This window comes from Arachis ipaensis, chromosome B4, assembly GCF_059453495.1.
Source record: "Arachis ipaensis isolate K30076 ecotype BB chromosome B4, ASM5945349v1, whole genome shotgun sequence".
NCBI classification, from domain to species: Eukaryota; Viridiplantae; Streptophyta; class Magnoliopsida; order Fabales; family Fabaceae; genus Arachis; species Arachis ipaensis.
Window position 1 is genome coordinate 77,003,032 of NC_142439.1, and position 24,963 is coordinate 77,027,994.

At 38.5% G+C, this 24,963-nt stretch overlaps 1 protein-coding gene and 1 non-coding gene across 2 annotated transcripts; one reads left to right on the plus strand and one right to left on the minus strand.

Annotated features, from left to right (window-relative positions):
• The first annotated feature begins 1,191 nt into the window (after window positions 1-1,191).
• Window positions 1,192-1,758, plus strand: LOC107636562 (uncharacterized). The gene has a single exon (XM_016340062.1). The coding sequence runs from the start codon at window positions 1,192-1,194 to the stop codon at window positions 1,756-1,758; it is 567 nt and encodes a 188-aa protein (XP_016195548.1).
• A 22,034-nt stretch (window positions 1,759-23,792) lies between these two features.
• Window positions 23,793-23,900, minus strand: LOC148568018 (small nucleolar RNA R71). The gene has a single exon (XR_015881822.1). It is a non-coding gene; the product is annotated as a small nucleolar RNA R71 (small nucleolar RNA).
• Window positions 23,901-24,963: the final 1,063 nt, after the last annotated feature.

The following is a 24,963-nucleotide window of genomic DNA, read 5'->3' on the forward strand; positions in this document are numbered from 1 at the left end:
TATTGCTGGAAAGCCCAATATATCTACTTTCCAATGCAATTAAGAGCGCGCTAATTGGGCTTCTGTAGCTCCAGAAAATCCACTTTGAGTGCAGGAGGGTCAGAATCCAACAGCATCTACAGTCCTTTCTCAGCCTCTGAATCAGACTTTTGCTCAGGTCCCTCAATTTCAGCCAGAAAATACCTGAAATTACAAAAAAACACACAAACTCATAGTAAAGTTCAGAAATGTGATTTTTGCATAAAAACAAATAAAAACATAATAAAAAGTAACTAAAACATACTAAAAACTATGTAAAAATAATGCCAAAAAGCGTATAAATTATCCGCTCATCAAGATGGTTGCTAACAACCAGTACATGTACACTTCTGAGAGGAATCCTGTGAACACTGGAACTAATCAGAGGAGAGGAGTTGTGGAAGTGGACACATTGGATGCCATCTTAGCTCAAAACAAGCTCATGTCCCAACAGATAAGCATGATCTCTCAACACTTGACCAGGATGCAACTTTCAGTTGTCAACACTCAAGATGCATCCTATGGAGGGGAAATTTTTGATATTGCTCAGCCCACTATGGAGGAAGTGAATTACATGGAAAATTTCTCTAGAAATTCCAATAATGATCCTTATGCAAATACTTTTAATAAGGGATACAGGAATCACCCTAACTTTGGGTGGAGGGAGCAGCAGAGGCCTCAACAAGGCTTCGACAATAATCAAGGTGGAACCAATCAAAATAGGTTCAACAACAGACAGTTCCAACCCTCTCAGCAGCAGATGGAGATGCCTAAGCAAAGCCTCTCTGACCTTTCCAAGACCACGCATAGCTTTATGCAAGAGACTTGATCTTCAATGCGGAACTTTGAAATACAAGTGGATCTGATGAGAAGCAGGATACCTAAGAGACCTCCCAATACTCTTCCAAGCAACACAGAAGTAAATCCAATAGAAGAGTACAAGGCCCCCACTATGGACACGGAGGCCATGCCTAAAAAAGAAGATATTGTTAAGGAATTGAAGAAGGAAAAGGCTCAAGAAGAGACTGGGAGTGTACTAGTACACGTCCAGTATTGACGAGGGAGCCGAAAATACAACACCCTCTGAATGCACAAAAGGAGACTGAGGATTAGCAAATTGCTCAATTCTTGGCAGTCTTCAAGAAGCTACAAATCAATATTCTTTTTGCTAAGATGTTAGAGAATAAGCATCCCTATATGGCCTGTTTGAAAGGTATATTCTCTGAGAGGAAGGCCCTGAGGGGAGATGAAACTGTGGTGCTAACCAAGGAGTGTAGTGCACTAGTGCAAAAGAAGCTCCCACAGAAATTGCCAGATCCCGGAAGCTTCTTGATTCCCTGTACTATAGGGACCATCACACTTGAGAAAGCACTGTGCGACCTTAGATCAAGCATAAATCTGATGCTTCTCTCTGTGATGAAGAAGCTGAGAATCCAAGAGGCGCAACCTGCAAGGATCTTACTGGAGATGGCAGACAAGTCCCTGAAGCGGGCATACGAAGTAGTGGAAAACGTCTTTGTAAAAGTTGAAGACCTTTACCTCCCTGTAGACTTCGTGATACTTGACACTGGAGAGGGAAAAGATGACTCCATCATCCTGGGAAGGCCATTCCTAACTACTGAGAGAGCCTTGATTGATGTAGAGAGAGGAGAGCTAGTCCTGAGGATACATGAGGACCATTTGCTATTCAAAATCCCTAAGCCTCAACCTCTCTCAGACAAAGGTGGTACTAGCATGTAGAGCTCAGTACTCAAGCCTTCTTATTCAGTGGAAAGCCATATAGAGCCCCCGAACATCAAACCTAAGTTTGGTATTAGGCATTCACCACCCATCATTGAAAGAGGAGGCCCCGAAAAGAAAGTACCCAAGGGCGGGAGGAACAAGAAAATTCCTACTGAAGACTCTTCCCTTGCATGAGGGTAGTCTTCACAAGAAGTCCACTCATACCACATATTGTGAACAGGATTCTGTCTTTGGAGTATGTTAAACTAATTCATGAGAGCACAAGGAGGAAGTTCACAATGAGGGGTGAAGATATGAGCCCCTATGAACCTCCGTAAAAGAGTTGTCCATCAAGCAAATGACGGTAAAGAAGCGCTTGTTAGGAGGCAAACCAACCATATGTATCCTATAGTTTAGCTTGTTTTTATTTCAGTTTTACTTAAGATTATTTGAGTTTGATTTCATATTAAGTTATTTTCTAGTTATTTTCATAGTTTTTCTCATTTTTCTAACGTTTGTGATCATGTATAGAACTTAGAAGAGAAACAGAAAAGCACAGCAGGAAAAACAGCACACACTGGAGTGTACCCCCTGCTGCCTGGTGCACGAAATTGTGATCTCAATGGCGCCAACAACTTGGTACGTACAATCATAATCCCAATTCCTTTTTCACAACTCCACACAACTAACCAGCAAGTGCAGTGGGTCGTCCAAGTAATAAACCTTACGTGAGTAAGGGTTGATCCCACGGAGATTGTCGGCTTGAAGCAACCTATGGTCATCTTGTAAATCTCAGTCAGGTAGATTCAAATGGTGATGGAATTGTTATAATTAAAATGTAAATAAAATATAAAATAAGATAGAGATACTTATGTAATTCATTGGTGAGAATTTCATATAAGTGTACGGAGATGCTTTGTTCCTTCTAAATCTCTGCTTTCCTAGTGCCTTCATCCAGTCATTCATACTCCTTTCCATGGCAAGCTATATGTTGGGTATCACCGTTGTCAATGGCTACCTCCTGTCCACTCAGTGAAAATGGTCCAAATGCGCTGTCACGGCATGGCTAATCATCTGTCGGTTCTCACTCATGCTGGAATAGGATCCATTGATCCTTTTGCGTCTGTCACTACGCCCAACACTCACGAGTTTGAAGCTCATCACAGTCATCCCATCCCAGATCCTACTTGGAATACCACAGATAAGGTTTAGACTTTCCGGATCTTAAGAATGCCGCCAATAGTTCTAGCTTATACCACGAAGACTCCGATCTTTCAGAATGGAGGCTAAGAGATATGCGCTCAATCTAAGGTAGAATGGAAGTGGTTGTCAGGCACGCGTTCATAGGTTGAGAATAGTGATGAGTGTCACGGATCATCACATTCATCATGTTGAAGGGCAAGCGAATATCTTAGAATAGGAATAAGCTTGAATTGAATAGGAAAACAATAGTACTTTGCATTAATTCATGAGGAACAGCAGAGCTCCACTCCTTAATCTATGGGGTGTAGAAACTCCACCGTTGAAAATTACATAAGTGAAAGTGGTTCAGGCATGGCTGAATGGCCAGCCCCCTAAACGTGATCTTCGAACATAAAATTATGCAAAAGATTCTAAATAAAATCACTAAAAGTAGTTTTTATACTAAACTAGTAGCTAGGGTTACAGAAAATGAGTAATTGGTGAAGAAATCCACTTCCGGGCCCACTTGGTGTGTGCTTGGGCTGAGCATTGAAGTTTTCATGTGTAGAGACTCTTTTTGGAGTTAAACGCCAGGTTGTAGCCTGTTTCTGGCATTTAACTCTGGTTTGCAACCTGTTTCTGGCGTTTAACTTCAGAATAGGGCAGGAAGTTGGCATTTGAACACCAGTTTGCGTTGTCAAAACTCAAGAAAAGTATAGACTATTATATATTTCTGGAAAGCCCTAGATGTCTACTTTTCAACGCAATTAAGAGCGCACCAATTGAGTTTCTGTAGCTCCAGAAAAGCCATTTCGAGTGCAGGGAGGTCAGAATCCAACAGCATCTGGAGTCCTTCTTCAGCCTCTGAATCAGATTTTTGCTCAAGTCTCTCAATTTCAGCCAGAAATTACCTGAAATCACAGAAAAACACACAAACTCATACGAAAGTCCAGAAATGTGATTTTTATTTAAAAACTAATAAAAATATGCTAAAAACTAACTAAATCATACTAAAAACTACCTAAAAATAATGCCAAAAAGCGTATAAATTATCCGCTCATCACAACACCAAATTTAAATTGTTGCTTGTCCCCAAGAAACTGAATATCAAATAAGATAAAAAGAAGAGAATATACTATTAAATTCTAAAATATCAATGAAACTTAGCTCCAATTAGATGAGCGAGACTAGTAGCTTTTTGCCTCTGAATAGTTTTGGCATCTCACTTTATCCTTTGAAGTTCAGAATGATTGGCATCTATAGGAACTCAGAATTTAGATAGTGTTATTGATTCTCCTAGTTTAGTATGTTGATTCTTGAACACAGCTACTTTATGAGTCTTGGCCGTGGCCCTAAGCACTTTGTTTTCCAATATTACCACCGGATACATAAATGCCACAGACACATAACTGGGTGAACCTTTTCAGATTGTGACTCAGATTTTCTAGAGTCCCCAATTAGAGGTGTCCAGGGTTCTTAAGCACACTCTTTTTGCTTTAGATCACGACTTTAACCGCTCAGTCTCAAGCTTTTCACTTGACACCTTCACGCCACAAGCACATGGTTAGGGACAGCTTGGTTTAGCCGCTTAGGCCAGGATTTTATTCCCTTGGGCCCTCCTATCCACTGATGCTCAAAGCCTTGGATCCTTTTTGCCCTTGCCTTTTAGTTTAAAGGGTTACTGGCTTTTTGCTCTTGCCTCTTGGTTTAAAGAGCTGTGGGCTTTTTCTGCTTGCTTTTTCTTTTTCTTTCTCTTTTTTTTCTTTTATTTTCTCTTCTTTTTTTCTGCAAGCTTTTGCTTTTTCACTGCTTTTTCATGCTTCAAGAATCAATTTTATGAATTTTCAGATTATCAATAACATTTCTCTTTTTTCATCATTCTTTCAAGAGCCAACAAATTTAACATTCATAAACAACAAATTAAAAAATATGCACTGTTCAAGTATTCATTCAGAAAACAAAAAGTATTGTCACCACATCAAAATAATTAAACTAATCTCAAGGATGAATTCGAAATCCATGTACTTCTTGTTCTTTTGTTTTTAGAACATTTTTCATTTAAGAGAGGTGATGGATTCATAGGACATTCATAGCTTTAAGTCATAGACACTAGACACTAATGATCATGTAATGAAGACACAAAAATAAAGCATAGAGAACGAAAACAGAAAAAAAAAATAGACAAGGAGATTAAGGAACGGGTCCACCTTAGTGAGGGCGACGTCTTCTTCCTCTTGAAGAACCAATGGTGCTCTTGAGCTCCTCTATATCTCTTCCTTGCCTTTGTTGCTCCTCCCTCATAGCTCTTTGATCTTCTCTAATTTCATGGAGAATGATGGAGTGCTCTTGGTGCTCCACCCTTAGTTGTCCCATGTTGGAACTTAATTCTTCTACGGAGGTGTTAATTTGCTCCCAATAGTTTTGTGGAGAAAAGTGCATCCCTTGAGGCATCACAGGGATTTCATGATGAGGAATTTCCTCATTCTCTTGTTGAGGTCCATGAGTGGGCTCTCTTGTTTGCTCCATCCTTTTCTTAGTGATGGGCTTGTCCTCATCAATGAGGATGTCTCCCTTTATGTCAATTCCAGCTGAATTGCAGAGGTGGCAAATGAGGTGAGGAAAGGCTAACCTTGCCAAAGTGGAGGACTTATCAGCTACCTTGTAGAGTTCTTGAGGTATAATCTCATGAACTTCCACTTCCTCCCCAATCATGATACTATGGATCATGATGGCCCGATCCACAGTTACTTCGGATCGGTTGCTAGTAGGGATGATAGAGCGTTGGATGAACTCCAACCATCCTCTAGCTACAGGCTTAAGGTCCCGTCTTCTCAATTGAACCGGCTTGCCTCTTGAGTCAACTTTCCATTGAGCTCCTTCCACACATATGTCCATGAGGACTTCGTCCAACCTTCGATCAAAATTGACCCTTCTAGTGTAGGGGCGTGCGTTTTCTTGCATCATTGGCAAGTTGAACGCCAACCTTACATTTTCCGGACTGAAATCTAAGTATTTCCCCTGAACCATTGTAAGCCAATTCTTTGGGTTTGGGTTCATACTTTGATCATGGTTCCTAGTGATCTATGCGATTGCATAGAACTCTTGAACCATTAAAATTCTGACTTGTTGAATAGGATTGAAGATAACTTCCCATCCTCTTCTTCTAATCTCTTGTCGGATCTCCGGATATTCGCTCTTTTTGAGCTTAAAAGGGACCTCAGGGATCACCTTTTTCTTGACCACAACTTTATAAAAATGGTCTTGATGGACCATTGAGATGAATCTCTCCATCTTCCATGACTCAGAGGTGGAAGAAATTGCCTTCCCTTTCCTCTTTCTTGAGGTTTCTTGGCATTAGGTGCCATAAATGGTTATGGAAAAGCAAAAAAGTAATGCTTTTACCATACTAAACTTAAAATGTTTGCTCGTCCTCGAGCAAAAGAAGAAGGAAGATAGTAGAAGAAGAAGAAAATGGAGGAGATGGAAGGGAAGAGTGTATTCGGCCAAATGGGAAAATAAGTGTTTGTAATGTGTGAAAATGAGGTAGTGTTGAGGGGTTTATATAGGGGTGGGGGGAGGGTTAGGTTTCGTGTATTAGGGTTGGGTTTGGGAGGGAAAGGATTTTTAAATTTGAAGGTAGGTGGGGTTTTTGGGGAAGAGTGGATGGATGTGAGTGGTGAAGAGTAGTTGGGGAAGAGATATAGAGGTGATTGGTGAAGGGTATTTGGGAAAGAGTGTTATGAAAGAGTGTGAAGAGGAGAGAAGAAGAGGTGGGGTAGGTGGGGATCATGTGGGATCCACAGATCCTGAGGGGTCAAGGACTTAGCATCCCTGCTCCATTTAGGCGTGCAAAATGTAACGACCCAATTTTCAATATGTCTAGATCATACCGGAAACTGAGCGCTACCAATTTGTCTTCCTAATTATTATCTATTATTTATCATATGAGCCTGATTCGTTGTTAAAAACGTAGTTAATTTGCGAGGTTTTTTTTTTTTTAAAAACGTTTGGATTAATAGGCGGAATCACTCATAATCAATTCACAAGTAATAACAGATAAAACAGTTATAAACAACCACACATAAATACATCACAAGTAGCGAGCAACATTTAGTGATCCAGCCTTTGTTAGAGTATAGACCTTTAGTTAGAACACCCTTAAATATAGCTAGATAATAACTATATACATATACATACATACAACCTCCCAGGTCCTGACCTGTTTAAGAAGTCCCTAAGCTGGCACCCAGGCTAGCCTAGACCCTATACTCACCTAGTCCCTCTAAACTACTAAAGCGAGGGAAAGTACGTTCTAAGTCTTCACAACTCAAGTCTGGTGGAACGTCATCAAAAGATAGAACATCATCTGCTACTCCTCTGCACGATAAGACTTTTCCATAGGACGTCTCTCTGGTACCTCATGAAGTAGCCACACAATAAGAATCTCGTACATAGGATTTAGGTTAAAGTGCGCATACGAACGGGGTGCAGACGTTGGCTGGTCTCACAATATACACATATAATCAGAGAACGTTATTCACCCTAGACTCAGAAGACTATCTAGAGCAGAATCCTCTTCTTGCGAATGGTCATCAGCGAACTATGGTGATGTACTCTTACTTCCATCTGAAGGGGGAAGGGAGAGAGAAGGGGTAAGAACTAGGGGAGTCCTTAGTAGGGTCGGGGTTATTAGTTACGTTCATTAATTCTATGTTGTTTAGCAGACTATTAGCAGAATACAAGGAAGCAGTAATTAGAAAACACAGATAAGTAGAAAAGATAGAGAAAACAGATAGCAGAACACAAACAGAAGAATACAAGAAAATAACACAAACACAGAGAATGGAATACAAACAAGGAAAGCATACATTCATACCACAATCATAACAAAGGAAATGTGCAACCAAGTATGATGCTTGTCTAGCCCTAGCGCAGGTAATGAGCTCATCTGTCGGTTACATACCCGCTCCCGACGTTACCCGGAGTCCTTTGACCAGGTAAGGCTTTCCTGTTGGCAATGTCCCTCGCAAGAGTCCTTTGACTTGTGAGGCAAACCACTGCAAGAGTCCTTTGACTTGCAGGGCGACACTAGCAACCCACTGCAAGAGTCATTTGACTTGCATGGCGGAGCTAGTTAACTTATATCTGCCAAACACACTCACTGTAAGAGTCCTTTGACTTACAGGAGCACACACACACACTCACTGTAAGAGTCCTTTGACTTACAAGAGTATATGCCAGTTGTGTTTTCTCAATACCTCTGTAAGAGTCCTCTGACTTACAAAATAGCATTATAGCTAAGTATCCCAGGAAAGCACTCTCAGTGGTCGTACCACCATCTATCTGACTGCCTTCATGCAGCAGATCATCACATAATCATTCTCATTATCATCATTCATTATCATTCACATTATTCATCATCACTTTCACATTCTTATGCAGTACCTCTTTCTTTCTCTGTATCTCTTTACTCTGTTTTAATTATTCTGTTCTTTGCATCTCTTTTCTCTTCTCTAATTACTCTTTTCATCTGTATCTATATTACTCTTTTTCTCTTTATCTCTTTACTTTACTCTAGTTACTCTGTTTTCTGTGTTTCTCTACTCTGCTCTGATTTCTCTGCTTAACGTATGTATTTAAAGTTTATATAAATTTCAGTATGAATAGTTAGCCTGTCCCAAGTATAGGTTCATTAAGTCTATACTGAAACAGTTTAACTTTTCATATTATACCTAACCCTAGTTGCAACTCAAGTACTAACTAAGTTGCCCTAGTTCGTTCACTAGTCTCTGTCTGTTTTTCTGTCGTTAAAACTTTACAGAGTTTTCTTTGGTGTTTATATTTTCTTTAACTTTTTATCTTTTATTTATCTTTACCTCACTAATATGTTCTTACCACTCCCTAGGTGTTTTATGAAGGTAATTATGAGATTCTGCGCTTAAAGTTGTCTTTCTAAAGCTTTTACAGAAAACTGCCTTTTTCGCATTATTTTATTATTTTTATTAAAATATTAATTTTAATTAAATATTATTATTTAATATTTTATTATTATTTATTATTTTATTAATATATTTTCGAAAATTAACTTACCTTTTACTTTTAACCTTTAAAATTTACTTTTTACCACCCGTAACTTTTAATATTTCTACTTTTACCACCCTAACTTTCAGAAATTACCAAATAATCCCTCAAACACCAAAATAATTACTTTCTTGCCCTTTTATGAATCAAAAAGGTGTTCTTCATTGTTCTTCACCACACTCAAAGTGTTCTTCATGTTCTTCATAAATTCTTCAGATTCTTTCTATGTTTTTACCCGTTTTTCAGTCTTTTCAGCAACCGATTTTTACCAAAATTCAAAATAAATTCCCTGCCACTAAAACCTTATCTTTTCTACATGATTTTAACACAAATTGAACCCCAATTTAGGGCCTAGGGTTTCATTTTCCAGCAGCCACAAGAACACACATTCATAGCTTGAATTTCATCAAATTTCATCAAAATTTCACCAAATTTTCACCAAGAATCAATCATATATGCAACCAATTTTTAGCACAGCTAAATCATACAACATTCACACATCTCAAACACAAATAATCAAGATTAATTTCGTGACACCCTACCTTGATTTGCTGCTCCAAATCCGGTTAAACTTTCAGGTGGTCCTTAAGCACTTTTTCCTCCTAAATCACATCAAGAACAACTTTAAATCCAAAAACTCTCAACTGACCAAATCTCACTCAGTATGTTAGGAAGAGATATCTCACCTTAGACTTGCTGGAAATTCACGTTTCTTGGCCCTCAAGTCAAGTTAAGCATGATTCCTAAGGAAGAACATCAAGAAAACACATGTTTTGCATGGTTTTCCTTGAAAATCGAATTGAAATGGGAGGGAGACAGCCATCTCACCTTATTTCCAGCCTTGATAAATCACATGGTTATGTAGAGGAAGAAGAGAGGATTATTTTGGTGAAAACGGAGTTTTGATTTGAGTTTTAGTTCAGAAGAAATCAAGCTTTGAAGATTAAGTGTTCATGAAAGTTTCTCTCTTTTCTCTCTTGTTATTTTCGGCCAAAATGATGAAATGAGACAGCCTTGGAGGTCTTGGGGGGTGTAAGGTGAGTTGTGATTGGTTGGCTTGGAGGTGGATTAAAATAATATTAAAATATCTCTGGTGTACAACTACTAAAACTAGGTGTACTGGAACACTCGTAAAAACATCTCTAAAAATTATTTTCTGAGCTACTAGCATAAATGACACTAGTAACATATTTATTATGAGAATAGAACATGTATAATGAGGCCTTGGTATTGCTAAATTCATCAGAGAGTGCTGGTGCTAAGCTGCACTAGTAAACCGTAAACCCAGTTAAACCGATTTTCTGTTTTTAACAAAAATAGACCAGGTAACCTTATAATATCATTCAAGCATGTTCTAATACTAATATAATGATAATATTATACTATTATCTCTCTCCTCTCATGAATCGAGTCCGGTTCGTCAAACAGAGACTATTTACGAAAATCAGAATCAAAACTGCCAACCGATACGGTTCAAAAACTAGGTTCTTCCCGATTGCATTATCAAGCTTGCCTCAGAGGAGGTTCTAGCTTAAGGATGACATAATGATAATGAGGATTGAGATGCTTGATGATATAACAGAGGTGTTCCCTTTACTGATCTTCTGGAGAAACCCGTACTTTCAGAAAAGATCTCATGTACTCGAAAATCAGGGTTGTTACATTCTACCCTCCTAAAAGAAAATTTTGCCCTCAAAATTTTAGTTACCTAGGAATAGATGCGGGTAATTATCTTTCATCTTATCTTCCAGTTCCCAAGTGTGCTCTTCTTCTCCTCTTGGTTCCCAAGCTACTTTGACTAAGCGAACAACTTTGCCTCTTAGCTGCTTATCACTTCTTTCTACTATCTGAACTAGTGATGCTTAATATGTTAAATCATTTCGTAACTGTACTGTATCTGGTTGTAAAATGTGACTCTCATCGGGAACATATTTTTTAAGTTGCGAGACATGAAAAACATCATGAAGGTTTGATAAATAAGGAGGAAGGACTATTTGATAAGCTACTAGACCGACTCTTTTAAGTATTTGGAAAGGTTCTATGTATCGTGGGTTAAGCTTTTTAGTCTTAAGGACTTTACCTATTCCAGTAATCGAGGTTACTTCTAGAAAGACACGGTTTCCGTCACTAAACTCTAAGGGTCTACGTCTATTATTGGCATAGCTCTTTTGACGGCTCTGTCCTGTCTGGATCTTCTGGCGAATCCCCCTTTATATTTTCAGTAGTTTCCTACACTAAGTTTGGACCTAAGATACTAGCTTCTCCATCGTCATTCCAACACAATGGTGTCCGACATCTTCTTTCGTAAAGAGCTTCATATGGTGCCATCCCGGTACTTTGTTGGTAACTGTTGTTGTAGACGAACTCGACCAACGGCAAATATTTATCCCAACCGCGTTGGTTACCCATCACACAAGATCTTAGCATGTCTTCCAATGTCTGGATTGTCCGCTCTGATTATCCATCTATCTGAGGATGGTATGCTATACTCGAGTGCAATTCTATTTCCAACACTTTCTGAAAAGCTCCCTAAAATCTAGTAGTAAACCTCAAAACTCGATCTGAGACAATTTACGAAGGTATCCCATGTAGTCGTACGATTTCTTGAATATATATTCATTCCAACCTTTCTAAAGTATAGTCAACTTGAATCGGAAGGAAGTGCGCTGACTTTGTCAACCTGTCCACAATTACCCAGATGGCATCGTGTCCTATTAAGGTCCTTGGCAGTCCCGTGACAAAATCCATAGTAATCTGCTCCCATTTCCATTGTGGTATTTCTAAGGGTTGCAGGGTTCTTGACAGTTTCTGATGTTCCACCTTCATCTTCTGGCAGGTTAAACATTTTGAGACATAATCAGCTACTTCTTTCTTTAAGCCCGGCCACCAGAACATTTGTTTCAAATCTCGATACATCTTTGTCACTCCAGGATGCATAGAAAATCTACTTTGGTGAGCTTCAGCAAGAATCTTTTGTCGCAATTCTCCAGAGTTAGGCACACAAATTCTGTTCTTGTACCTCTATAGGCCAATACGATCCTATCTCACAGCTTCTTCAGCTCTGCAAGCAATGGTGACATCCGGTACGGTGCTATAAAAATCGGTCCGATTCCAGGTACTAGCTCAATGCTGAATTTTATCTCTCGCTGTGGAGGAAACTCAGGTATGTCGTCCAAGAAAACATCAGGAAATTCCTTCACCATTTGGATTCATTCTAAGCTTAATTCACTATCATTCGAGCTAGCCGCTAACAGAACGTACCCCTCACAATCACTCCCACCTAAGGTAACCCTTACAGAATTCAGATATAAGGTGTGGGACAGAAATGGTTTAGTACATAGACTATCAGATGGAATAACAGCAGTTCTTTTAAAATAATCAAGAAAAATATGATACTTAGATAACCAATCTAATCCTAAAATAACTTCTAAACCACATAGAGGCAAACAGATTAGATCGTGTAAAAAAGTCCTGTTCCTAATAGCGAATGGTACTTGCAGGCACACTAAACTGGTCAAAGCATTTTGGGATGCAGGTGTATGGACAATCAAGTAAAATTCAATTTAAAGAAACATAATCCTAACTCGTGAGCAATAGTTAGAGAAATAAAGAATACGATGCACCCGAATCATACAGTACAGTTAGAAATCGATTCTTGATATAACACTGACCTTGAATGAGGGCGTCCGATTGCACAACATCGTCAATAGTGATAGCAAACACTTGTCCTTATTGTTGGGTTCTGACTGGATTTTGAGTAAATCCCTTCGGACAATCCTTGGCAATATGTCCAAGTTCTCCACAAGCATAGCAGTTAGATGATCCAAACTCGCAAGACCTGTTATCATGCTCTTTTCCGCATTGCTTACATGCAGTGTTTATGTAAGCCTGATGGGCTCGTTCACCATTGCCTTGCCTTGCTTTACCTCCATTCTTACCCGTACGGCGAGCAGTAATGTTACCAACTTGTAGATTCTTATGCTGTCGTATGCCACGCGCTTTAAAATGCACCCTTCTCCCAGCTGCCTGATGATTACTAAGACGCCTTGGTGGAAATCCTTGGTGACTCACCTTGGCTACAATCACTTTCTTAATACATTCTTCCACTAACTTGCTCTTGTTGACTAATTTGGCAAAATTACGTATCTCCAGCGGAACTATTGAACTCATCAGATCATCACGAAGGCTTCCTTCAAACTTCAAGCACTTCCATTTTTCAAAGTCAACAGGATTCCCTTGACAGATCCTAGAGAAATGACACAAGTCATCGAAATTATGAGCATACTCAGCAACAGTCAAATCTCCTTGCCTCACCTGCATAAGCTATATCTCTTTAGCATCACGCACTGCTCTTGGGAAATATTTCTTGTAGAATTCATCTTTAAAAATATCCCAAGGAATGTCACCTTCATTACGTTGTAGCGGTCGCTGTATCCCTTGCCACCAGTACTCAGCTTCTCCCTCGAGCATATAAGTAGCAAACTCCACGTGTTGTCCTTCTGGAACATGTTGTGCTTTCAGTGATCGTTCAATACCTCGAAACCAATTATCAGCATCAGTCGCAACGAGTGTACCCTTGAACTTAGGCGGATTAACCTTCAGAAATGTCGCAAGGGTCATAGGTCTTTCAGGATCCCCTAAGTTATTCTCATCATTCCCACTATCTTCCCCATGCTCATTCTCCTTCCCGTTTTTCACTCCAAGACGATCAACAGCCCTAGCCACTGCTACTGCAGCCTCACGCACTACCTCAGCTACAGCGTTCATAGTAGTCATAAACGTTTCCTGTTCCCTCTCGTAGTTAACATTAGGAATTCCTTCCCATACGCCTCGTCTCTGTGAACCCATTGTAGTCCTATTCACACCAAACAATCATTGTTAAGGTGATCAGTCTTAACACTTCAAGTCAAGTGTGAACATTCCCAAAATGATAACACAGAAACAATCATGCAACATATATCACTGGGATATCCTATACGCATGAGACACACAACAGAGTATGCAACGAAACATAGTCAGTCCACTCCCCAGGCTCTACTGGGAACGAACCGCTCTGATACCAAATTGTAACGACCCAATTTTCAATATATCTAGATCATACCGGAAACTGAGCACTACCAATTTGTCTTCCTAATTATTATCTATTATTTATCATATGAGCCTGATTTGTTGTTAAAAACGTAGTTAATTTGCGAGGTTTTTTTTTTGAAAACGTTTGGATTAATAGGCGGAATCACTCATAATCAATTCACAAGTAATAACAGATAAAACAGTTATAAACAACCACACATAAATACATCACAAGTAGCGAGCAACATTTAGTGATCCAGCCTTTGTTAGAGTATAGACCTTTAGTTAGAACACCCTTAAATATAGCTAGATAATAACTATATACATATACATACATACAACCTCCCAGGTCCTGACCTATTTAAGAAGTCCCTAAGCTGGCACCCAGGCTAGCCTAGACCCTATACTCACTTAGTCCCTCTAAACTACTAAAGCGAGGGAAAGTACGTTCTAAGTCTTCACAACTCAAGTCAGGTGGAACGTCATCAAAAGATAGAACATCATCTGCTACTCCTCTGCACGATAAGACTTTTCCATAGGACGTCTCTCTGGTACCTCATGAAGTAGCCACACAATAGGAATCTCGTACATAGGATTTAGGTTAAAGTGCGCATACGAACGGGGTGAAGACGTTGGCTGGTCTCACAATATACACATGTAATCAGAGAACGATATTCACCCTAGACTCAGAAGACTATCTAGAGCAAAATCCTCTTCTTGCGAATGGTCATCAGCGAACTATGGTGAGGTACTCTTACTTCCATCTGAAGGGGGAAGGGAGAGAGAAGGGGTAAGAACTGGGAAGTCCTTAGTAGGGTCGGGGTTATTAGTTACATTCATTAATTCTATGTTGTTTAGCAGACTATTAGCAGAATACAAGGAAGCAGTAATTAGAAAACACAGATAAGTAGAAAAGATAGAGAAAACAGATAGCAGAACACAAACAGAAGAATACAAGAAAATAACACAAACACAGAGAATGGAATACAAACAAGGAAAGCATACATTCATACCACAATCATAACAAAGGAAATGCGCAACCAAGTATGATGCATGTCTAGCCCTAGCGCAGGTAATGAGCTCATCTGTCGGTTACATACCCGCTCCCGACGTTACCCGGAGTCCTTTGACCAGGTAAGGCTTTCCTGTTGGCAATGTCCCTCGCAAGAGTCCTTTGACTTGTGAGGCAAACCACTGCAAGAGTCCTTTGACTTGCAGGGCGACACTAGCAACCCACTGCAAGAGTCATTTGACTTGCATGGCGGAGCTAGTTAACTTATATCTGCCAAACACACTCATTGTAAGAGTCCTTTGACTTACAGGAGCACACACACACACTCACTGTAAGAGTCCTTTGACTTACAAGAGTATATGCCAGTTGTGTTTTCTCGATACCTCTGTAAGAGTCTTCTGACTTACAGAATAGCATTATAGCTAAGTATCCCAGGAAAGCACTCTCAGTGGTCGTACCACCATCTATCTGACTGCCTTCATGCAGCAGATCATCACATAATCATCTCATTATCATCATTCATTATCATTCTTATTATTCATCATCACTTTCACATTCTTATGCAGTACCTCTTTCTTTCTCTGTATCTCTTTACTCTGTTTTAATTATTCTGTTCTCTGCATCTCTTTTCTCTTCTCTAATTACTCTTTTCATCTGTATCTATATTACTCTTTTTCTCTTTATCTCTTTACTTTACTCTGGTTACTCTGTTTTCTGTATTTCTCTACTCTGCTCTGATTTCTCTGCTTAACGTATGTATTTAAAGTTTATGTAAATTTTGGTATGAATAGTTAGCCTGTCCCAAGTATAGGTTCATTAAGTCTATACTGAAACAGTTTAACTTTTCATATTATACCTAACTCTAGTCGCAACTCAAGTACTAACTAAGTTGCCCTAGTTCGTTCACTAGTCTCTGTCTGTTTTTCTGTCGTTAAAACTTTACAGACTTTTCTTTGGTGTTTATCTTTTCTTTAACTTTTTATCTTTTATTTATCTTTACCTCACTAATATGTTCTTACCACTCCCTAGGTGTTTTATGAAGGTAATTATGAGATTCTGTGCTTAAAGTTGTCTTTCTAAAGCTTTTACAGAAAACTGCCTTTTTCGCATTATTTTATTATTTTTATTAAAATATTAATTTTAATTAAATATTATTATTTAATATTTTATTATTATTTATTATTTTATTAATATATTTTCGAAAATTAACTTACCTTTTACTTTTAACCTTTAAAATTTACTTTTTACCACCTGTAACTTTTAATATTTCTACTTTTACCACCCTAACTTTCAGAAATTACCAAATAACCCCTCAAACACCAAAATAATTACTTCCTTGCCCTTTTATGAATCAAAAGGTGTTCTTCATTGTTCTTCACCACACTCAAAGTGTTCTTCATGTTCTTCATAAATTCTTCAGATTCTTTCTCTGTTTTTACCCGTTTTTCAGTCTTTTCAGCAACCGATTTTTACCAAAATTCAAAATAAATTCCCAGCCACTAAAACCCCATCTTTTCTACATGATTTTAACACAAATTGAACCCCAATTTAGGGCCTAGGGTTTCGTTTTCTAGCAGCCACAAGAACACACATTCATAGCTTGAATTTCATCAAATTTCATCAAAATTTCACCAAATTTTCACCAAGAATCAATCATATATGCAACCAATTTTTAGCACAGATAAATCATACAACATTCACACATCTCAAACACAAATAATCAAGATTAATTTCGTGACACCCTACCTTGATTTGCTGCTCCAAATCCGGTTAAACTTTCAGGTGGTCCTTAAGCACTTTTTCCTCCTAAATCACATCAAGAACAACTTTAAATCCAAAAACTCTCAACTGACCAAATCTCACTCAGTATGTTAGGAAGAGATATCTCACCTTAGACTTGCTGGAAATTCACGTTTCTTGGCCCTCAAGTCAAGTTAAGCATGATTCCTAAGGAAGAACATCAAGAAAACACATGTTTTGCATGGTTTTCCTTGAAAACCGAATTGAAATGGGAGGGAGACAGCCATCTCACCTATTTCCAGCCTTGATAAATCACATGGTTATGTAGAGGAAGAAGAGAGGATCATTTTGGTGAAAATGGAGTTTTGATTTGAGTTTTAGTTAAAAAAAAATCAAGCTTTGAAGATTAAGTGTTCATGAAAGTTTCTCTCTTTTCTCTCTTATTATTTTCGGCCAAAATGATGAAATGAGACAGCCTTGGAGGTCTTGGGGGTGTAAGGTGAGTTGTGATTGGTTGGCTTGGAGGTGGATTAAAATAATATTAAAATATCTCTGGTGTACAACTACTAAAACTAGGTGTACTGGAACACTCGTAAAAATATCTCTAAAAATTATTTTCTGAGCAACTAGCATAAATGACACTAGTAACATATTTATTATGAGAATAGAACATGTATAATGAGGCCTTGGTATTGCTAAATTCATCAGAGAGTGCTGGTGCTAAGCTGCACCAGTAAACCATAAACCCGGTTAAACCGATTTTCTGTTTTTAACAAAAACAGACCAGGTAACCTTATAATATCATTCAAGCATGTTCTAATACTAATATAATGATAATATTATACTATTATCTCTCTCCTCTCATGAATCGAGTCCGGTTCGTCAAACAGAGACTATTTACGAAAATCAGAATCAAAACTGCCAACCGATACGGTTCAAAAACTAGGTTCTTCCCGATTGCATTATCAAGCTTGCCTCAGAGGAGGTTCTAGCTTAAGGATGACATAATGATAATGAGGATTGAGATGCTTGATGATATAACAGAGGTGTTCCCTTTACTAATCTTCTGGAGAAACCCGTACTTTCAGAAAAGATCTCATGTACTCGAAAATCAGGGTTGTTACACAAAACATCCTTAGAGTGTAATTCTGGCGTTAAACGCCAGATTGCTGCTTGTTTCTGGCGTTTAACGCTAGCTTTTCTCCCATTCTTGGCGTTAAACACCAAGTAGTTGCTCTGTTCTGGCGTTAAACGCCCAAAATGGTGCCAGACTGGGCGTTTAACGCCCATTCTACTACTCTTACTGGCGTTTAAATGCCAGTAAGCTCTTCCTCTAGGGTGAGCTATTTTTCATTTTGTTTTTAATTTTTCAGTTGTTTTGTGACTTCACATGATCATCAACCTAAAGAAAACATAAAATAGAAATGGAAAATAAATAGATATAATTAAATAACATTGGGTTGCCTCCCAATAAGTGCTTCTTTAATGTCAATAGCTTGACAGTGGGCTCTCATGGAGCCTCACAGATAATCAGAGCAATGTTGTGGCCTCTCAACACCAAACTTAGAGTTTGGTTGTGGCCTCCCAACACCAAACTTAGAGTTTGACTATGGGGGTTTTATTTGACTCTGTATTGAGAGAAGCTTTTCATGCTTCATCTCCATGGTTACAGAAGGAGAACCTTGAGTCTTAAATACAAGGTAGTCCTCATTCAACTGAAGGACCAATTCTCCTCTGTCAACATCAATCACAGCTTTTGCAGTGGCTAGGAAGGGTCTGCCAAGGATGATGGATTCATCCTCATCCTTCCCAGTGTCTAGGATTATGAAATCAGCTGGGATGTAAAGGCCTTCAACCTTTACTAGCACGTCCTCTACTAGTCCATAAGCCTGTTTTATTGATTTGTCTGCCATCTCTAGTGAGATTCTTGCAGCTTGTACCTCAAAGATTCCCAGTTTCTCCATTAGAGAGAGTGGCATGAGGTTTATCCTTGACCCTAGGTCACACAGAGCCTTCTCAAAGGTCATGGTGCCTATGGTACAAGGTATGAAGAATTTTCTGGGATCCGGTTTCTTCTGAGGTAATGTCTGCCTCATTAATACACTCAGTTCATTGGTGAACAAGGGGGTTCATCCTCCCAAGTCTCATTACCAAATAACTTAGCATTCAGCTTCATGATTACTCCTAGATATTTAGCATCTTGCTCTTCAGTGATATCTTCATCCTCTTCAGAGGAAGAATATTCATCAGAGCTCATGAATGGCAGAAGAAAGTTCAATGGAATCTCTATGGTCTCTACATGAGCCTCAGATTCCTTTGGTTCCTCAAAGGGAAACTCCTTTCTGTCCAGAGGACGTCCCATGAGGCTTTTCTCACTGGGACTCACGTCCTCCTTACTCTCTCCAGGTTCGGCCATATTGGTCATGGTTATGGCCTTGCACTCTCTCTTGGGATTTTCTTCTGTATTGCTTGGGAGAGTACTGGGAGGAGTGTCATTAATCTTCCCACTCAGCTGACCCACCTGTGCCTCCAAATTTCTAATGGAGGACCTTGTTTCATTCATGAAACTTAGTGTGGTCTTGGATAGATCAGAGACTATGGTTTCCAGGCTAGAATGGCTCTGTTCAGAGTTCCTTGTCTGTTGCTGAGAAGATGATGGAAAAGGCTTGCTATTGCTAAACCTGTTTCTTCTACCATTGTTGTTGAAGCCTTGTTGAGGCTTTTGTTGGTCCTTCCATGAGAAATTCGGATGACTTTTCCATGAATGATTATAGGTGTTTCCATAGGGTTCTCCCATGTAATTCACCTCTGCCATTGCAGGGTTGATGAGCGGATAATTTATACGCTTTTTGGCATTGTTTTTAGTATGTTTTTAGTAGGATCTAGTCACTTTTAGGGATGTTTTCATTAGTTTTTATGTTAAATTCACATTTCTGGACTTTACTATGAGTTTGTGTATTTTTCTGTGATTTCAGGTATTTTCTGGCTGAAATTGAGGGACTTGAGCAGAAATCAGATTCAGAGGTTGAAAAAGGACTGCTGATGCTGTTGGATTCTGACCTTCCTGCACTCAAAGTGGATTTTCTGGAGCTACAGAACTCGAAATGACGCGCTTCCAATTGTTTTGGAAAGTAGACATACAGGGCTTTCCAGCAATATATAATAGTCCATACTTTGGCCAAGAATAGACGACGTAAACTGGCGTTCAACGCCAGCTCTCTGCCCAAATCTGGCGTCCAGCGCCAGAAAAGGAGCCAAAACCAGAGTTGAACGCCCAAACTGGCACAAAAGCTGGCGTTCAACTCCACAAATGGCCTCTGCACGTGCAACACTCAAGCTCAGCCCAAACACACACCAAGTGGGCCCAGGAAGTGGATTTATGCATCAATTACTTACTCATGTAAACCCTAGTGACTAGTTTATTATAAATAGGACCTTTTACTAGTCTTTTTGACATCTTTAGTCTCAGTTTTAATCCATTGTTCATCTTAGGAGACTATTGATCACGCTTTAGGGGGCTGGCCATCTCGGCCATGCCTGGACCTTCACTTATGTATTTTCATACGGTAGAGTTTCTACACTCCATAGATTAAGGTGTGGAGCTCTGCTGTTCCTCAAAGATTAATGCAAAGTACTACTGTTTTCTATTCAATTCATCTTATTTCACTTCTAAGATATCCATTCGCACCCAAGAACGTGATGAAGGTGATGATTATGTGTGACGCTCATCATCCTTCTCCTTTATGAACGCGTGCCTGACAAACACTTCTGTTCTACATGAAATAAGCTAGAATGAATATCTCTTAGATCTCCTAACCGGAATCTTCGTGGCGTAAGCTAGAATGATGGCGGCATTCAAGAGAATCCGGAAGGTCTAAACCTTGTCCGTGGTATTCTGAGTAGGATTCAATGATTGAATGACTGTGACGAGCTCCAAACTTGCGATTGCAGGGCGTTAGTGACAGACGCAAAAGGATAGTAAATCCTATTCCAGCATGATTGAGAACCGACAGATGAATAGCCGTGCCGTGACAGGGTGCGTGAGCATATTATTCACTGAGAGGATAAGATGTAGCCATTGACAGTGGTGATGTATCACATAAAGCCAGCCATGGAAATGATTTAGACTGATTGGATGAAGATAGCAGGAAAGCAGAGGTTCAGAGGAACGAAAAGCATCTCCATTCGCTTATCTGAAATTCCTACCAATGATTTACATAAGTACCTCTATCCCTATTCTATTATTTATTATTCGAAAACACCATTATCAATTTATATCTGCCTAACTGAGATTTGCAAGGTGACCATAGCTTGCTTCATTCCAACAATCTCCGTGGGATTCGACCCTTACTCACGTAAGGTATTACTTGGACGACCCAGTGCACTTGCTGGTTAGTTGTATCGAAGTTGTGAACCATGGTATTGGCACCATGTTCTTGGCGCCATTGCCAGGGAAAGAAAGAGCCATGAATTTTACATCATTAAAGTGTAATCACGATTACGCGTACCAAGTTGCTCACGTTGCCAGGGATTGTTCGAGCCTGGACATCACAATTTCGTGCACCAAGTTTTTGGCGCCGTTGCCGGGGATTGTTTGAGTTTGGACAACTGACGGTTCATCTTGTTGCTCAGATTAGGTAATTTTCTTTTTGTTTTGTTTTCAAAAATTTTTCAAAAACCTTTCAAAATTTTTCACCTGTTTTCGAAAAAAAATCTTTTAGATTCAAAATTTTTAAGAATGAATTCTAGTGTTTCATGAAGCATGTTGAAGCCTGGCCGGCTGTAAAGCCATGTCCTATTCCTTTGGGAATGAGTATGTCAGGTGTGTCATGTCTGAATTACATGCTGAAGCTTGGCTGGCCATTGGCCATGTCTAGTGTTTTGGACCGGAGCTTTCATTGAAAGCTTGGCTGGTTAGTGAGCCATGTCTAATTCCTGGACTGAAGCTTCAGACTAAGAATGCAAGATTCCTGGAATTCATATTAAAAATTTTGGAATCCTTATTTTTCTTTTTCATATAATTTTCGAAAAAAATCCAAAAAAATTTGAAAATCATAAAAATCAAAAATATTTTTGTTTCTTGTTTGAGTCTTGAGTCATACCATAAGTTTGGTGTCACTTGCATATGCATCTAGCATTTTTCGAAAAATTTCATGCATTCATAGTGTTCTTCATGATCTTCAAGTTGTTCTTGGTAAGTCTTCTTGTTTGATCTTGATGATTTTTTGTTTTGTGTCTTTTCTTGTTTTTCATATGCATTCTTGAATTCTTAGTGCGTAAGCATTAAAGAATTCTAAGTTTGGTGTCTTGCATGTTTTCTTTGCATTAAAATTTTTTTCAAAATTGTGTTTATGATGTTCATCTTGACATTCATAGTGTTCTTGGTGTTCATCTTGACATTCATAGCATTCTTGCATGCATCACATGTTTTGATCTAAAAATTTCATGCATTGCATCTTTTTAGTGTTTTTCTCTTGCATCATAAAAATTCAAAAAAAATAAAAAAAAAATATCTTTCCCTTTTTCTCTCATCAAATTCGAAAATTTGGATTGACTTTTTCAAAAATTTTTAAAATCAAATTGTTTCTCATGAGTCAAATCAAATTTTCAATTTGAAAATCTTATCTTTTTCAAAATCTTTTTCAAAAATCAAATCTTTTTCAAAATTCTTAGTTATTTTCGAAAATTCCAAAAATAATTTTCAAAAATCTTTTTCTTATTTTTATATCAAATTTTCGAAAATAACATAATCAATTAATGTTTTGATTCAAAAATTTCAAGTTTGTTACTTGCTTGTTAAGAAAGATTCAAACTTTAAGTTCTAGAATCATATCTTGTGATTTCTTATGAATCAAGTCATTAATTGAGATTTTAAAAATCAAATCTTTTTTTCAAAAACTAATTTCTATCATATCTTTTCAAAAATATCTTCTCATCTTATCTTTTTCAAAATATCTTTTCTAACTTCCTAACTTCTTATCCTTTCAAAATTTGTTTCAACTAACTAACTAATTTTTTGTTTGTTTCTTAACTTTTTCAAAACTACCTAACTAACTCTCTCTCTCTAATTTTCGAAACTATCTTTTCTCTTTTTCAAAAATTTCTTTTTAATTAACTAATTATTCTTATTTTTTATTTTTGATTTTAAAAATTTTCGAAAATTACTAACATTTTTCAAAAACCATTTTCGAAAATCACTAACTCTTTTTCAAAAAAATATTTTCGAAAATTCTCCCTCTCCCATCTCATTCTATTTACTCATTCATATCCTAACATTTCATCTCACATATCTAGCCTCCTCACAGTTGTGTTTCTTCCATTATATTACATTCTTTGTCTCCCCCTCTTCTTCTACTCACACAGGGATCCCTATACTGTGGTATAAAGGATCTCTATTATTATTATTATTTTTCTGTGCCTTCTTCTTTGTCATATGAGCAGGAGCAAGGATAAGAACATTCTTGTGGAAGCAGATCCAGAACCTGAAAGGACTCTGAAGAAAAAATTAAGAGAAGCTAAAATACAACAATCCAGAAATAACCTTTCAGAAATTTTCGAACAGGAGAAGGAGATGGCAGCCGAAAATAATAATAATGTAAGGAAGATGCTTGGTGACTTCACTGCACCTAATTCCAATTTACATGGAAGAAGTATCTCCATTCCTGCCATTGGAGCAAACAACTTTGAGCTGAAACCTCAATTAGTTTCTCTGATGCATCAGAACTGCAAGTTTCATGGACTTCCATCTGAAGATCCTTTTTAGTTCTTAACTGAATTCTTGCAGATATGTGATATTGTTAAGACTAATGGAGTAGATCCTGAAGTCTACAGGCTCATGCTTTTCCCTTTTGCTGTAAGAGACAGAGCTAGATTATGGTTGGATTCTCAACCCAAAGACAGCCTAAACTCTTGGGATAAGCTGGTCACGGCTTTCTTAGCCAAGTACTTTCCTCCTCAAAAGCTGAGCAAGCTTAGAGCTGATGTTCAAACCTTCAGACAGAAAGAAGGTGAATCCCTCTATGAAGCTTGGGAAAGATACAAACAGTTGACCAAAAAGTGTCCTTCTGACATGCTTTCAGAATGGACTATCCTGGATATATTCTATGATGGTTTATCTGAGCTATCAAAAATGTCACTGGACACTTCTGCAGGTGGATCCATTCACCTAAAGAAAACGCCTGCAGAAGCTCAAGAAATCATTGACATGGTTGCTAATAACCAGTTCATGTACACTTCTGAAAGGAATCCTGTGAATAATGGGACGCCTATGAAGAAGGGAGTTCTTGAGGTTGATACTCTGAATGCCATATTGACTCAGAATAAAATATTGACTCAGCAAGTCAATATGATCTCTCAGAGTCTGAATGGAATGCAAGCTGCATCCAACAGTACTCAAGAGGCTTCTTCTGAAGAAGAATCTTATGATCCTGAGAACCCTGCAATAGCAGAGGTAAATTATTTAGGTGAACCTTATGGAAACACCTATAACTCAACATGGAGAAATCATCCAAATTTCTCATGGAAGGATCAAAAGCCTCAACAAGGCTTTAATAATGGTGGAAGAAACAGGTTTAGCAATAGCAAGCCTTTTCCATCATCAACTCAGTAACAGACAGAGAACTCTGAACAAAATACTTCTAATTTAGCAAACTTAGTCTCTGATCTGTCCAAGGCCACTATAAGTTTCATGAATGAAACAATGTCTTCCATTAGAAATTTGGAAGCACAAGGGGGCCAGCTGAGTAAAAGGATCACTGAAATTCCTCCTAGTACTCTCCCAAGCAATACAGAAGAGAATCCAAAAGGAGAGTGCAAGGCCATTGACATAAGCACCATGGCCGAACCCAATAAGGGAGTGGAAGACGTGAATCCCAGGGAGGAAGACCTCCTGGGACGTCCAGTGATCAATAAGGAGCTTCCCTCTGAGGAACCAAAGGACTCTGAGGCTCATCTAGAGACCATAGAGATTCCACTGAACCTCCTTATGCCCTTCATGAGCTCTGATGAGTACTCCTCTTCTGAAGAGAATGAGAATGTTACTGAAGAGCAAATTGCCAAGTTTCTTGGTGCAATCATGAAGCTGAATGCCAAATTATTTGGCATTGATACTTGGGAAGTTGAACCTCCCTTGTTCATCA

Bases quoted from the DNA above. Each gene is read 5' to 3' on its own strand.
- LOC107636562 (XM_016340062.1), top strand. From the start codon at position 1,192: ATGTTAGAGAATAAGCATCCCTATATGGCCTGTTTGAAAGGTATATTC.